The following is a 15,422-nucleotide window of genomic DNA, read 5'->3' on the forward strand; positions in this document are numbered from 1 at the left end:
TAAGTGTTTTTCTTCTCAAGTGGGAAATAAATTCTCATCCTAGAAAAATAAGGGGTTCGGATGTATATTTAAGGGCAACAAACTTCTTTATTTTTACAGCAACCAGTGTAAAAGCAAACACTTATTTCCATAATGTGGAAAATGTAGTTGAGTCCCTTAAAAACACAAACGTGCAGACTTCAAAGCTTTAAGACCATCATGGCATGATATCTAAAGCTCAGATGTCCCCGAGGCTCAGGAGTCCACGTACAGCATCTCCCTCTGAATCTGAGAGCTTTCGATCCTTCACTCCTGACAAATCTCCAAAGACAATCGATCCGCTCGTTACCAGCGAAGACGATCCCGGATACTCAGCAGACGTAACCTCCGTCCATCCTCCATCCTCCCTGACACGACTAAAGCCAACGTAGCCGCCGTGGTTTTGAGTAGGATGAGAAGGTATTAACGTCTCACATCCTTGTTGGGTTTGAACCCTGAGCTTGTCCTCCTCCGTCAGGCTAAAGCGACTCAAGAGTGTGTCAGCTGCCTCAAGCTCCACATCGGACCAACGTCTTTCCTGTTGTACCTGACTCATCAAACCAGCCTCCATCGGATGTTGCGGATCGCTGTAGAAAGGGTCGTCTAATTCCTCAGCTAAGGTGGGGTCTGTACATTCAGAGGGACTACACAATGAGCTGGTGTCCATGTTGTCCACTAGTGGCTCTGAAAGACCGGAGGAGTCCATGTGCAGAGCAGTAAGGGTCTCATCTCTCTGTAAAGGCTCATGGTGGTGCAGTTTTAGGAGGTTAGTGATGGCCTGGTCCTCATCCTGGGTGAGCTGGAGGACCACCCAGTTTGGCTGCGTTGTCGGGTGGATGATGTGGATTCTCCAGGTGCTGCTGCCCAAGTCTCTGATGGAGTGTGTCCCAGATCTGTACGGGTCCGGACGGTTTGGTGGAGCCAAGGAGGCGGACATAACCGGTGGTGGAGTGTTGAGCTGGAAGCGATCAAAGGACTGATAGAGAGAAACAACAGGTTTTAATAAAAGTGTTAAAATGTAAAAATGATTTGTTTTTATACCAAAGAGGGTCACAAAGACACAAATGATCAAACGTAATCACTGCTTTTAGGATGGAGTTAAGATTTTATTCAGAATTTCTGATGTTTCGCTTCAAAAAATGGCAGGAAAGTGTCACCTGACCAAAAACAGTGAGTCTGTGGGATTATAGTCAGCGGAGATGAGTTCAGTTTCAACACCACTGTGTGATTTACCTCATTTAAAATGATACATTTTAGAGCTGCAACAACTAGTCGATTAATTGATTAGTTGATGGACAGAACTAATCAGTAATTATTTTGATAATCGAATTTAGTTTAGTTTTTTGGGGGGGGGGTTTGGCAAAAATGCCAAAACTTTCCTGTTTTTATTTGTCATACATGATGTAAACTGAATGTTTTTGAGTTTTGGACAAAACAAGACATCTTGAAGACATCACCTTTGACTCTGGGAAATTGTGAGGATAATTTTTCCCTATTTTCTTACATTTTATTGGTCATGATTAGTCAAGAAAACGATTAATCGATAATGTAAATAATCATTCACAAAATGTCTTCTGCAACTTTAAAACACATTAAACTGTCAGTTTCTATATCCCAACCACAGTGACATAACAAGGTCATCCTACTCTACACGGCAATATTTACATTAACAGGAGTGCCTTTTTTTTATAATTGTTACACAGTTCTCACTCTTTCATTCCCACTCCCCATTTCCTGTTATTGTCCTATAATCTTCTGTACTGTCCAATAAGTTAAAGGATTTTGATGCTTTTACAAAATACAATCACAAGTCTTTGATAATGAAAAGTGGAGAGCTGTCGCTGTGTCCTGACTGCTGAAACACACCACCTCCTTCTTTGCTTTTGGTCTCAATTTCCTCCCACCCGCCCCCCTGGTCAGGGTCTTAACTCTGTCTGACAGGACTGATCCAATCTTATTAAACGTCTTCGTCTGTCTGAGCCCTTCCATAAGCTCTACTCCCCCTCATCCACAGAGCACAAAGGGCAGGCTGGACCAGGGACCAGGGAACCCCACGTAGATCCTCCCTTATCATCTCAGCCTGGGCTACGTTCTCATAATTTGGATCCACTTTTGAACTGAATGTGTCACATCAGGACCCATCAGTATCTGTAACGATGCTGAGGTGAAATCCTGCTCTGACTGCAGAGAGAGAGACCTCTGCATGCTGCTGCATTTCAGATTAAATTTGATTACTCTGTGCGGTTTAATCTTACTGACGTACCTATTTTATATTTCTAATGTTTTGCATTAATTTGTCCATTTACAGTCATCACAACTAGGCTGCAATCTGCAGATTATTTTGTAAATGAATCCTTATATCGTTTAGCCTTTAAAATGTCAGAAAATAGTATAGTTTCAAACAGCTAACCTATTCAAATTGCTAATTTTTTTCAACCAACAGTCCAAAACACAAGATTTTTAGGTAACTATCATATATATAAGAAAGAAAAGCATTAAATACATCATATTTCAGAAGCTGGAACCAGTGAATATTGGGCATTTATGCTCAGAAAATAACTAAAATGATTAATTGATTGCTAAAGTAGTTGGCGATTAATTTTCTGTTGATCGACTAATCGATTAAACTACTAATCACTGTATCTTTAACAATAATGTAACAGAAAGTAACTAACAAAATTATTACTAACGGTTATCAATACTATGCAGGTTGATTAGAGCCATAAAGATAATTGTAGCATTTGAAAACAAAAGTAAATGTTTTTCTATTGTGCAGGACTCAATTTATTCTACTCATGATCTTGGGATATGAGTCATCTTCAGACCTGATCTTATGTGGATCTTGGCTGGAGCCCAGGTTTTTGGGTGGGGAGAAAAATGACCAAAAGTTTCCTTGAAATCATCTAATCCCTCTAAAACATCGGAGTTCATCAAAGTGTGTTTATTTGACAGATTGTCGGTGTATGAATGACTGTGTTCATGCACTTTTTTGGATGTGGTCTTACAGTACGAACACCTACCCTGAACTGGCTCACTGTGTTGGGGATCCTCCTCCCACAGTGCATAGTGGGGTCAGTGTAGAAGAGCTCTGGTGGGATGATGGGAAGCACTGGAGGGGAGACACACACACACACACACACACACACACACACACACAGTTATTAAAGCTGCACAGCTGGATGAAGCACAAACACGGATCATTTAGGTGAATCTGACTCACCTGTTTGGGTGTTAAAGCTGCTGTGATGATGTGCAGAACCTGCAGACATGTACAGAGGCAGAAAGGAAGGATGGTGCAGGGTCCTGTTGGAGAGGGGAGGCAGGACTGGCTGTCTGGGACTCTGTTTGAGGAGAAAATCTGTCACCACTACCGTGCAGGGTCGACTTTGTTTACAGCTTTTGTAAATTTAGTGATTTAGAAAACTTACAGGTGAAGGTTCTTCATTGTAGTTCATGGTTGACTTTTCTGTTTAGCTTCTCAGCACGGAGAGAATCAAAAAGTTACACCGACTTTACATATTTGTGTCTAGAGGAAAAAATTAACACGCCTGTCAGCGGCAGGAAGAGACATATAACGCCCCCTGCTGGTTGGCTTAAAAACATGCAAGTATTTAAAGATCTGTTTAAATATGTTAAAGTCCCAAACTCAACTGTATAAGTTTAAGTTTAGTTTTGTCATTTATACACTCATAAGGGAAGCATAAAGATAAACTAAATGTCATTACAACAAAGATATATGGACGTGTGCAAAAAAAATCTGTACAAGACAATATATTGACATACTTGCAGACTCCACACAGTTTCACACATTCTCACTTCTCCAAAAGTATGTCCATGCTTGTAGATTTTCCTCCCTTTTAGTTATGCCAAATCTGATTAGTAATAGACTTTACAGCAGACATTTTGACTTATCATTGGAAAGGCACAGGTGTTGCTCAGATCCATTAAGTGTCCCAGTAAACCAGGAGCCTGGAACATAATGGAAGGCAGATGTGATTGACTTTAATCACACCTGTGTTCAACTGATATATCTGCTGTGAAAAATTGTGTACATACAGTGGGTGGTGGTGTACTGGAGTGCATTATACTGAATGGTGTTCCTAATATTTTGCCCTCATGTATGTTAATGGAGTGGACAAAATATTAGGAACACCATTCAATATAATGCACTCCAGTACACCACCACCTCAATAATAAACAAAGGTAGAATCACTTGACAATGTCAAAGACTGAAAATGTACAAGCTTTGTAAATGTAGGATTTATGGCAGAGCTGTTTTATTGGATTGCTCAGATTTACCTAATAAAGTATCTGCTGTGAAAAGACAAGTCTATACTGGCCACAAGACATTAATTCAGGCTCAAGCTTCAGGGTAGACAGTGAAAGCCTAACTATAGATAAAAGGGAAGCCTCTGGGCTTACTTCAGGCACACTCTCTCCAAGCCAAGGATGTAATAACTTACTACTACTACTACTACTACTACATCCTTGGCTCGGAGAGTGTGCTTGAAGTAAGCCCAGAGGCTTCCCTTTATCTATAGTTGACCAGTTTAACTTCTAGAGCACTTTGCATACTACTTTGACCGTGAGCACTTGGTATTTCTTATTGTTGCTTTTGAAAAATCTAAAGAAATTGGGTCATAGGCTGCTCCACTATGCATTAACAGGTCTCTGCACTTACATTAAACATTACAACACAACCAGAACTTAAGCTGCTTTAACTCAATGTGAAGCTCAACTCAACCTCAGATCATTTTAGTCATCTCCAGTCTTGTATATTACATTTGTCCATGTGGTGTTAGCAAGTCAGTAGCATGCAAATAAGTTAAATAAAAAAAAGTAGAAACTACAGCGCTTTTAAGAAACAGTTTTATTGCATTCAAAGTTTTCACATTTAAAAAAAATTTGCTCTTCAAATTAAGGCAGCATTTACTTTGGATTGTGAAGATCTTTCAGCTCCTGCAAAGAGATGTGAAAGGTTTAAACAAAAAAAAAAAAAAAAAAAAAAAAAAAAAAAGATTTTTGGCATGAAAAGTATTTAAAATGTACATGATAGAGTTTCCACCTTTTATGCCCCAGGGAAGATGATTAACTTTGGACACTCTGACATAGCGAGCCGGTGGGTGGAAGGCAGGGCGCATCATGACAGGTCCTCTGGTTGGTCTTTTGGTAGCAGGTGTAGTTTTAACTGCTGCAGTGGGCTCAATGGAAGGCAGACCTACAGTACAGAGACAGCAGAAATGCTTAACATTCATTATGATGAGTGATGACGGGGCACATCTAGCTGGTGAACCTCCTACAGTACCTTCTGTGGACTGCGTAGTGTGGATAATGCGACCAATACCGGCTGCATCAGACTCAAACCTGTACACCGAGAACAGACGATAGAGCCCGGCCAGAGGATATGTACACTGTATAGTCACCCTGCAACACAAGTGGACAACTTTAAGAAAAATACTATGTACTACTAAAAGTTTGGTAGCTGATGAAGGAGGAAAATAATTCACAAAAAGGAGGGGAGCTACACACCTCTCCATAGTGTTGTCAGAAACTGCCTTGTTATTGAGGAACTTCTTGCTGTAGAAAATCTCATTTTGATACGTCACATTTTCCTTGTTAAGCTGAGGATGGGGAAAAAGTGCATGTGGTGATAAATGTAGATATGACATTCAGATTAGTGATAAGTTACTTCAGCAGATTAGTCATCTCTGTTCAGTCAGAGTAGGGAAGTCTACAGGAAAGATTAAAGCATGAGAATAGTTTAAATTAGTACTACCTTGACTATGGATCCACAGCTGTTGAGTGGAAAAGAGAAGAGCGCCCTGGTGCTGTCGGCCTCTTTGGGTCCACAGTATTTGTCTATGAGGTTGGCTCTAGCAGGGATCCCTCCACTTGGGACGGCCAGAGACAAGTCAGCCACCACAGTCATCCTCCCGTCAGGAGAACACACTAGAGAAAGAAAGCATTTTACATGTGTCAGCTATAACCAAAGACTTGATCCACCCTTATAGTAAAGACAGTTCTTACCAATGAGTTCATTAGTCGTGAATGGACAAGTCTTGACAGCAGAAATCAGGACCTCTGATGTTTCATGATCCCGCACAAGGATCTCAAAAGTGCCAGAAAATCCCTTCAGAGTGAAGTCCTACAAAAGACACCAATCAGTTATTGATCTCAGTCTTATCTATTAGTATCTTACAGAGTTGACACTTCCAGTAACTCATTTCCTCATCTTACCTTGTACTCATAGCCTTGAGTGAAGAGCGGCACTTTGAGCAGCAGACTCTGGCTATCATTGCTCATGATGTAGCCGTGCTGCGCTGCCAGCTCTAATGTCAAAGGGTCTGAGCCGATGCTGATGTCCCACAGGTAGTCAAAAGGCCGGTGGTCCAGTCTGAAGCTGATCCCAGTCTCAGAACAGACAGCATCGAAGGTTGGAGGAGCTGTCAAATACAGAGCAATGAGTAACTCTGCTCCGTGCACAAACAGGATTGATCAAATCTTGATTTAAGGTTAGTGACTTACAGACGTCTGTTAATGCCATGACTGATGTGAGGTGGTAAAAAGGCTCATTCTCAGGCTGAACGGTCAATGTGTAGTTGATGTTCAACTGATGCTGCATAGCTGCATCTTCTTTGGAGAACTAGGACAGAAAATACAGATCCTGACTGAGCAAAGCAGGATGAAGTTACCATGTATAAACCAGAATGACCTGAGAACACAACTCAAATAATTTAAAGACCTTTACCTGCTGTATGACGACAGGATCGTCAAAAGGCACCTTCAGAGTGTAGCCATGGGTGTTGTTGGGTTGAACCACTTTTGAGATGGTGTAGGTGCTTGTATTTGTGAGTGGCAGTGTACATTCATGTCCATTCAGCTGAACAGCAACCAACTCAACATCTTCAGGGACATCTCCGAGGTAGATGGTGAACATGTGTTCCTCAAAAACTGTTCTGTTTTCAGTAAAAACAGGGCGTGGCAGCAGGGGAGTGGCCAGTGACCTGTGAAAGCGAACTCTGGTCTCTGCATGATCCTCATCCACCAAGATTTGTTCCAAGTAGAGATTAAAAACGTAGAACTCATGGAGGTCGCCAGTCACAAAGCTCTGCAGAAGACGCATGAATTACTGACAAGCTAAACATGCTGAATCAAATAAATCATATTAGCCGCTGTAAGAATTTCCCACCTATACATATCCAAAATGACACCCATTTGCAAGAATCTCATTCTCATCTGCTGCAAATGTTAATATTGATGCATTAATGTGATGAAATTCTAGTCTACTAGTTTCCTCACTCCCAGCATACCCCTGGTATCCCAGGGTGAGCTTGTTTTAAAATCCAACCCCAATATCCAAAGTTAACATGAAACATGGCTGTTATAGAAGCAAGATGCTCTCAGAGTCATTTAATTAGACTTATGTAACGTTTTGGCAAGTTGAGCATCTAATTAGTGTTTGCAGTCATCTTAGGTTTTTCTGGGATCTGGCCAAGGGTTTCTGAATTTCTGCAGCTTACTGCCAAACAATTTCTCTACCAGTGACCATTAATTATTTCCACAACTTTGTCCCAGTTTTTAGAGTTTGAATGCTTCTGATGCTGCACTGTAATTTAAATGCTCATGTGTATCTGCCCTTCAAGATTCTCTACATATTGTGTTAAACCTTCTCACTTTTCTGTATCCTCCTTCAGCATTATAGGGGATGCTGATATGGACTGTGCTGTTGTGCTTCTCCATAATGTAGCCTCTCTCCTCTGCAGCCGCCTGTTCCATAAGTTCACCATTTAGTCCGATATTGACATGCGTGCTAACAAGACCAGGGTACAGCGCCTCAGGTGTGTCCAAAACCACGTAGCCGCTGTCATTATAAGTCCCTTCATCTGTTGAGGAGAGATGAATTACATCTTCACCCATTAAGAAGTGAAAACAAGTTATAGATTGTAATACTGACGCGTGGAGCAAGCAGCCACCAGGTCGACCATGAGGACAACCCAGCTTTGTCTGGAGAACAGAGTTGCATGGACCACCTCTACTGGCACACCATTCACCTGGAAAGAGACTCAAAATTAAAGCCTGCTTTTGACTAAATGCTTTTACATTGAAGGCATTTGTGCTCCAAGTTCTGCGTCAGTGGTGTACCGTAGTGCTGAATGAGTCAGGTTGTCCATACGGCGTACGAAATACAAGCCTTCCATCTGTCAGGTCAAAAACGTTGCCCTGCTTGCGAGCTTCAGAGAGGTTCATTGGTGGTAACTGCTCTTCTGCCCTCTGGAACATCACCTGCCAATCTGATGTGGTGGAGCTATGAGCCTGGACAGAAATTTAAAGTCTTTAAAAAGTAGCTATGCAAAAAGTGAGAAATTCATTCGATTGTGATTTGACACATACAGGTTTAAGAGTATTCCAGTCATCTTTCTTTGTCCCAGTTGGACAGGTGACTTCACTCCTCACAGACACCTGCAGAGATGCCAGAACTTAACATCTGAAATCAATCTATTTCATTATACAAGATGGACCCAAGCTTACCTCCATGTAGTTGACCTCACAGGTAACCTCTCTGGGAGACCAGGGGAGAGATGGAGAACAGGTCTTGTTCAAAGAATAAGTGGCCTTCTGTACTTCATGGGTTGCAAGCAGGTTGAAGTTGAATGTGAACACTTCATCATCCTGGAAGACAGAAGAATTGATGTTGTATCAGACAAGTCAGAATTGTAACCCCAGATAACTGCAGTGTTTGTTCATCCCCACAGTCATTTAGTTTGTGAAGGTATATTTTCTTATTTCATTCATGTTTTATATACACCACTTGTACATACTTTGTTGTCAGTGTGGCAGCTGAAGTAAGAGGCTCGGAGCTCCACATGACCCGGTTGAGGGAGAACACTGACACTGTAGCCACACTTTACTGCATACTGCTCAGTGACGGGGTACGCACCTGTTCTATCTTGAAGAGAAGTCACGTTAGTTATGTAGTTCAATTTATTCCAAACCTGCTTGTGAAGAGTACAGTTAGTGCTGTAACGGGACTAAACTGAGCTGAAAAAGCAAGATGACAAAAGGAGAATATTTGCTTGATTGAAGGGATGCTTGTCAGTGTAATCATGTGGAATATGGTTAGACAAAAATACTTAAGTTCCACATGTCAAATGTTTAACCTTGCTTTAGATAGTGAAAACATTTAACAGCATATTGAAGCTGTGCATGACTTACCAACAGCCTCAAAGTGAGGTTCATCCCCAGTGAACGAGAGATCAACAGCTATCATGAAGTAACGATCACAACACTCCATATGAAGAACTCCTGAAAGTAACAAACAAGTTTATGTTTGCCTGGATGCTAATTAATGCAGGTGTGTGTTTAAGGAAATATTTTAATTCTTACCATCAGGAATATAATCACATTTTGCAGTTGCCAACACTGACAAGAGTAAGGTCACACTGCAAGACAAAAGTATATATAAAAATCACAAACAAGATAGCTGCACCAATCCTAAAGGTTTTTAAGTTACCCCCAAAACACCTTACCCGATGTAAAACCCAAAAGCCATAGCCACTGATGTGTTGGCAGTGTCTAACGCTAGCCTGAATGCTAGCAAACTACACTTGCTAACCAACACAGGCTAAGACAAACCACTAGCTTGGTATATCCTGGCCAAACTGGCAGCACTGTGCTGTCTCCTCCAGCAGCTTTTATAAGTCAAGTTCTTGATCCATGAGAGTGGAAAGGAGGACAATTCTAACCTCATCAGCTGCAACTGATTGCTAATGAGCTACACACGTGTGTAACACCTGAGGGCCTCTGATTGGTCAGTGAAGAACTGGACTTATAAAAGCTGTTGTAGCAGACATCAAAATGTGGTGCCAGTTTGGCCAGGATATACCAAGCAAGTGGTTCACTTCAGCTTGTGTTGGGTAGCAGGTGTAGTTTGCTAGCAGTCAGGCTAGCTTTAGACACTGCCAACACATCAGTGGCTATGGCTTTTGGGGTTTACCTTGGGTAAGATGTTTTGAGGGTAATTTACAAGTGATTAGTGTTGGTGCAGCTATCTTGCTTGTGATTTTTATATATATACTTTTGTCTTGCAGTGTGACCTTACTTGTGTCAGTGTGGGCAACTGCAAAATGTGATAATTTTCCTGATGGTAAGAATCAAAATGTCTGCTTAAACACACGCACATGCAATAATTATAACCCAGGCAAACCTGAACTTGTTCGTCATTTTAGGAGTTCTTCATATGGAGTGTCGTGATCGTTACTTCATGATAGCTGTTGATCTCTCGTTCACTGGGGATGAACCTCACTTTGAGGCTGTTGGTAAGTCCTGCACAGCTTCATCAATCACCAATCTGTCACTACACTGACAACTAGGAATTCATCAGTGTAGTTGAAAGTGCACACTTATTTGCTATATTTCTGCATCAGCTACATCCAGCAGACCTGAAAGAAACACAAAGCATTTCGCCAAATAAGGGATGCAAAAACAATGTTTGGGATAAATGTTGAAACATGTTGAGACACTACTGTCTCATCTCTTCTAGATGAGACAGGCGTGTACCCCATCACTGAGCAGTATGCAGCAGAGTGTGGCTACAGTGTCAGTGTTTGCCATCTAAAGGGGCAAGTGGAGCTCCGAGCCTCTTACTTCAGCTGTCACACTGACAACGAGGTATGTAAGGGAAGTGGCATAAGAGTTTTTGAATATATCTACACAAACTAAATGACTGGTGAGAAACAAAACACTACAGCTCTCTGTGGTTGCAATTCTCACTTGTCTGATACATCAATTCTTCTGTCTTCCAGGATGATGAAGTGTTCACATTCAACTTCAACCTGCTTGCAACTCATGAAGGACAGAAGGCCACTTATTCCTTGAACAAGACCTGTTCTCCATCTCTCCCCTGGTCTACCAGAGAGGTTACCTGTGAGGTCAACTACATGGAGGTATGCGGGGTTACATCTTAACATTTTACTGAGACTGGTTTCAGATGCTCGCTAACTCTGATTTCTTTGCAGGTGTCTGTGAGGAGTGACGTTGCCTGTCCAACCGGGACAAAGAAAGATGACTGGGATGCTGCTGTCCAAACTGTGTGGTCAATCTTGCCCTCTAGAGAACTGGAAAATGTGACATATATTCACTTTAAGCATATACAATTGCTGTTTTAAATGTCAATATCCTGTGTACTCTTTCCAGGCCTACGCTTCAGCCACTTCAGATTGGCAGGTGATGTTCCAGAAAGAAGAGCAGGAGCTGATGCCCATGAACCTAACTGAAGCTCATGAAAAACACTATGCATTTGACCTGACAGATGGAAGGCTTGTATTTCGTACGCCGTATGGACAACCTGACTCATTCAGCACTACGGTAAGCCACTGATGCAGAACTTGAAGGACAAATGCCTTCAATGTGAAAGCATTTAGTAAAAAGCAGGCTTTGATTTTGAGTCTCTCTCCAGGTGAATGGTGTGCCAGTAGAGGTGGTCCACGCAACTCTGTTCTCCAGACAAAGCTGGGTTGTCCTCATGGTCGACCTGGTGGCTGCTTGCTCAATGCGTCAGTATTACAATCTATAACTTGCTGCAGTTTACTATGAACAGGTTAAGATGTAGTAATATTCTCTTAACAGACGAGGGATCATATGATGATGGATACATGATGTGGGAGACTCCCGAGGTCCTGCACCCGCTGGTGTCTGATCTACATGACACGCAGGTTAACATCGGAGTTGTTGGTGAACTTGTCGAGGAGCCGGTTGCAGAGGAGAGAGGCTACGTTGTGGAGAAGCACAACAGCACAGTCCAGATCAGCATCCCCTATAACGCTGAAGGAGGATACAGGAAGGTGAGAAGGCTCTGTTGCTGGTAAAGACTGCAGTCTTGGAAAACTCAATATGCATCAGGAATACATTTACAGGAGATGTATAAACAATCATGTACTTTTTGTTCTGGAAGCACACAGTACTTGGGCTTAATAAACCTGATCTTTTTCAGAGCTTTGTGGCTGGCGACCTCTACGAGTACTACATCTTTCTTCTCTACTTGGAGCAAATCTCAGCGAATGAGGATCACGTAGACACCAGACTCCGCTTTCACAGGATACTGACCACTCCCCTGCTGCCACGCCCTGTTTTTACTGAAAACAGTAGGTCTAGTTACAACCCACTTTGCCAAGTTAACGTAACATAATCTCAACTGATTTTTCTTATTTCAGAAACAGTGGTTGAGGAACACATGTTCACCGTCTACCTCGGAGATGTCCCTGAAGATGTTGAATTGGTTGCTGTTCAGCTGAATGGACATGAATGTACACTGCCACTCACAAATACAAGCACCTACACCATCTCAAAAGTGGTTCAACCCAACAACACCCATGGCTACACACTGAAGGTGCCTTTTGACGATCCTGTCGTCATACAGCAGGTAAAGGTCTTTTGAATTATTTGAGTTGTGTTCTCAGAGGTCATTCTGGTTTATACATGGTAACTTCATCCTGCTTTGCTCAGTCAGGATCTATATTTTCTGTCTTCTAGTTCTCCAAAGAAGATGCAGCTATGCAGCATCAGTTGAACATCAACTACACATTGACCGTTCAGCCTGAGAATGAGCCTTATTACCACCTCACATCAGTCATGACATTAACAGACGTCTGTAAGTCACTAACCTTAAATCAAGATTTGATCAATCCTGTTTGTGCATGGAGCAGAGTTACTCATTGCTCTGTATTTGACAGCTCCTCCAACCTTTGACGCTGTCTGTTCTGAGACTGGGATCAGCTTCAGACTGGACCACCGGCCTTTTGACTACCTGTGGGACATCAGCATCGGCTCAGACCCTCTCACATCAGAGCTGGCAGCGCAGCATGGCTACATCATGAGCAATGATAGCCAGAGTCTGCTGCTCAAAGTGCCGCTCTTCACTCAAGGCTATGAGTACAAGGTAAGATGAGGAAATGAGTTACTGGAAGTGTCAACTCTGTAAGATACTAATAGATAAGACTGAGATCAATAACTGATCGGTGTCTTTTTGTAGGACTTCACTCTGAAGGGATTTTCTGGCACTTTTGAGATCCTTGTGCGGGATCATGAAACATCAGAGGTCCAGATTTCTGCTGTCAAGACTTGTCCATTCACGACTAATGAACTCATTGGTAAGAACTGTCTTTACTAGAAGGGCGGATCAAGTCTTTGGTATAGCTGACACATGTAAAATGCTTTCTTTAGTGTGTTCGACTGACGGGAGGATGACTGTGGTGGCTGACTTGTCTCTGGCTGTCCCAAGTGGAGGGATCCCTGCTAGAGCCAACCTCGTAGACAAATACTGTGGACCCAAAGAGGCCGACAGCACCAGGGCGCTCTTCTCTTTTCCACTCAACAGCTGTGGATCCATAGTCAAGGTAATGCCACTCTTAACTAATGAATCGTTTCACCAGTATAAACACTGAATTCCACTTAAAATACATTTACACCTGGCAACGTGTATGTGGTCGCACCTGGAATGTGTTTTTCTCTCCAGCTTGGAAGGGAGTATGTGACCTATGAGAACGAGATTTTCTTCAGCAAGAAGTTCCGTGCTGTGAAAAATCCATCAGATCCCAGCGCTGGCACTGACAGGTAGGTGTGTATCTTCAACCAGCCCTTGTGGTTATTTACCCCTCCTGAACTAGACATATGGCAAATATTATTTCCTCTTCTGTTGCAGGGTGACTATACAGTGTACGTATCCTCTAGCTGGGCTCTATCGCCTCTTCTCAGTGTACAGGTTTGAGTCTGACACAGCCGGTGTTGGCCGCATTTTGCATTCTGCGCGCCCCGCTGAAGGTAGGTGGTTTAATGGTCCAAATACATGAACCCATGTAACTCAACAAGTCTCACGCTGACAATCTGTCTGGTCATTATGATCTAGGTCCACAGAGTCCCACTGTTGAGCCCACTACAGTGCTTCAAACACCAGTGTCCACTACCAGACGCACCAGAGGACCTGTCTCTACACGACCTGGGTATTACGCTCCTGCTCAGTACATCAAAGTATCCAGCTTTCTAAAGAATCTCTCAAAGAAAGGTCAGTACTTAATCAGTTAAGACTTTGACAAAATTGACAGAAAGATGTCAAAACTTTTTTTTTCTCTTCACAGGAGCTAAAGGATCATCACAAGTCAAAGTAAATACTGCCTCATATTGAAGGAATGTGACACGGTTTTAAATGAATGTAATTAAAGTTGTCTTTAAAATGAACAGACTTGTCTTATGTTTGAACCAACACTACATGAACAAACCCCCTTGAGTTCTAGGTTGAGTAGCTGATATCACTCACAGAAAGCATGATTTATTTATTTTTTTTAAATTGACTTGCAGTAACACTTTCCTCTAAGGGGACAAGTGGATCCAAACCATGCCAGCAAAATGCCCAATGCATAAGTCACTGGATCCCCTCCCTGTAGGGTCAAGCATTCAGACCTGTACTGTTCTCTTGGTGACCACCACACATGCACTTGCCCACTTGTCGAAAATATGAAGGATGACTCATCTGACCATATCACTTATTTCCACATCTCTGTAGGCCAGTGCCTACAGTTTTTGCACTACTCTGCAACAAATCTCATGTGCAATTATCTTTAATGAGGGGTTTATGCACTGCAACCCTACTATAATATCCCTCTCTTTGTAACTGTCAATAGACTGTTCGTGACACTAGCCAGTTGAGCAGTCTTTGTAACTGAAGCTCCTGTCATCCGTGCCCTAACAATGAACCCTTTAAGATCTTTTCCTCTTGCCATCTTGATACAAAATCCAAATCAACTGGGCCTGCTCAGCATTTTTATACATGCCACAGGGCATGATAGGATGTTAAGTGCTTAATTGTACCATGCAGTGCACCTGTGTGGAAGCATCTGCATTCGTTATGTTTCTCCACTCATCTCAGGTTTTTCCTTTAGTTTGTCACCCATCTGTATCTGACACTGTCAAGATAAATCTTATCAAATATTGAGAAATGTTATCCATTCTTAAAGTTAGAAATCATTCAAAATGATATTGTATTATGTCTCTTATGTAGCCTAAATTAAACTTTTCTTCTAGATAACTTGACTTAATTGCTTTGTATTTCTCCTCTCAGCTCCTCAATGTGTGTTTTTTTTTACCGTCATCTGACTGAAATACTGTTTGGTTGGTCCCACACTTCAACAGATTAAAGGAGCTCAATTGGGCCATGTACAGTCTGGTCCAGCTGATCAACAGTGTCCCAGTGAGCTCTGATAAAACCTCTACACTCTTGTGGTCTTAACAGGTACTTGGGCACTGTGAGAGTAACCAGAAGTACATCACACAAGTAGCCACTTGACTACTTGCAAATATTATTGGGAGAGACCCTGAGAGGACTTTAAAGTCTACTTACCAGTCACAAAGAGCCA

General features: G+C 42.1%; 3 protein-coding genes across 3 annotated transcripts; 1 reads left to right on the forward strand and 2 right to left on the reverse strand.

Moving 5' to 3' along the window:
* Window positions 1-68: 68 nt before the first annotated feature.
* LOC137174416 (uncharacterized) lies at window positions 69-3,592 on the reverse strand. Its single transcript, XM_067579674.1, has 4 exons — window positions 3,447-3,592; window positions 3,239-3,359; window positions 3,039-3,127; window positions 69-994 (listed from the first exon to the last, which is right to left on the reverse strand). Exons 1-4 carry the CDS (start codon window positions 3,471-3,473, stop codon window positions 218-220), a joined length of 1,014 nt encoding a protein of 337 aa, XP_067435775.1. The 5' UTR covers window positions 3,474-3,592; the 3' UTR covers window positions 69-217.
* Window positions 3,593-4,869: 1,277 nt separating this feature from the next.
* LOC137174161 (uncharacterized) lies at window positions 4,870-9,718 on the reverse strand. The gene is made up of 18 exons (XM_067579291.1): window positions 9,546-9,718; window positions 9,403-9,458; window positions 9,232-9,321; window positions 8,838-8,965; window positions 8,548-8,688; window positions 8,410-8,478; window positions 8,161-8,331; window positions 7,973-8,069; window positions 7,693-7,901; window positions 6,767-7,126; window positions 6,544-6,661; window positions 6,256-6,461; window positions 6,046-6,163; window positions 5,795-5,967; window positions 5,548-5,639; window positions 5,324-5,442; window positions 5,084-5,236; window positions 4,870-4,977 (listed from the first exon to the last, which is right to left on the reverse strand). Exons 1-18 carry the CDS (start codon window positions 9,566-9,568, stop codon window positions 4,931-4,933), a joined length of 2,370 nt encoding a protein of 789 aa, XP_067435392.1. The 5' UTR covers window positions 9,569-9,718; the 3' UTR covers window positions 4,870-4,930.
* A 150-nt stretch (window positions 9,719-9,868) lies between these two features.
* LOC137174163 (uncharacterized) lies at window positions 9,869-14,247 on the forward strand. Its single transcript, XM_067579303.1, has 19 exons — window positions 9,869-10,017; window positions 10,107-10,162; window positions 10,245-10,334; window positions 10,559-10,686; window positions 10,821-10,961; window positions 11,034-11,105; window positions 11,212-11,382; window positions 11,474-11,570; window positions 11,644-11,858; window positions 12,008-12,158; window positions 12,228-12,436; window positions 12,547-12,664; window positions 12,747-12,952; window positions 13,046-13,163; window positions 13,237-13,409; window positions 13,529-13,626; window positions 13,715-13,833; window positions 13,919-14,074; window positions 14,148-14,247. Exons 1-19 carry the CDS (start codon window positions 9,995-9,997, stop codon window positions 14,192-14,194), a joined length of 2,388 nt encoding a protein of 795 aa, XP_067435404.1. The 5' UTR covers window positions 9,869-9,994; the 3' UTR covers window positions 14,195-14,247.
* The last annotated feature ends 1,175 nt before the right edge of the window (window positions 14,248-15,422 follow it).

This window comes from Thunnus thynnus, chromosome 22 (assembly GCF_963924715.1).
Source record: "Thunnus thynnus chromosome 22, fThuThy2.1, whole genome shotgun sequence".
Taxonomy (NCBI): domain Eukaryota; kingdom Metazoa; phylum Chordata; class Actinopteri; order Scombriformes; family Scombridae; genus Thunnus; species Thunnus thynnus.

Excerpts from the sequence above, each read along its gene's own strand:
- LOC137174416 (XM_067579674.1), bottom strand. The coding sequence starts at position 3,473 with ATGAACTACAATGAAGAACCTTCACCT. Across the intron at positions 3,360-3,446 it reads ACAATGAAGAACCTTCACCT|AGTCCCAGACAGCCAGTCCT; the intron begins GTAAGTTTTCTA and ends CTCCTCAAACAG. Across the intron at positions 3,128-3,238 it reads CAGCTTTAACACCCAAACAG|TGCTTCCCATCATCCCACCA; the intron begins GTGAGTCAGATT and ends TCTCCCCTCCAG.
- LOC137174161 (XM_067579291.1), bottom strand. The coding sequence starts at position 9,568 with ATGGCTTTTGGGTTTTACATCGG. Across the intron at positions 8,332-8,409 it reads ACTGGAATACTCTTAAACCT|GCTCATAGCTCCACCACATC; the intron begins GTATGTGTCAAA and ends ATTTCTGTCCAG. Across the intron at positions 4,978-5,083 it reads TCTTCCCTGGGGCATAAAAG|GAGCTGAAAGATCTTCACAA; the intron begins GTGGAAACTCTA and ends ATCTCTTTGCAG.
- LOC137174163 (XM_067579303.1), top strand. The coding sequence starts at position 9,995 with ATGGCTTTTGGGGTTTACCTTGG. Across the intron at positions 10,018-10,106 it reads GCTTTTGGGGTTTACCTTGG|TGTGACCTTACTTGTGTCAG; the intron begins GTAAGATGTTTT and ends TTTGTCTTGCAG. Across the intron at positions 14,075-14,147 it reads AAAGAATCTCTCAAAGAAAG|GAGCTAAAGGATCATCACAA; the intron begins GTCAGTACTTAA and ends TTCTCTTCACAG.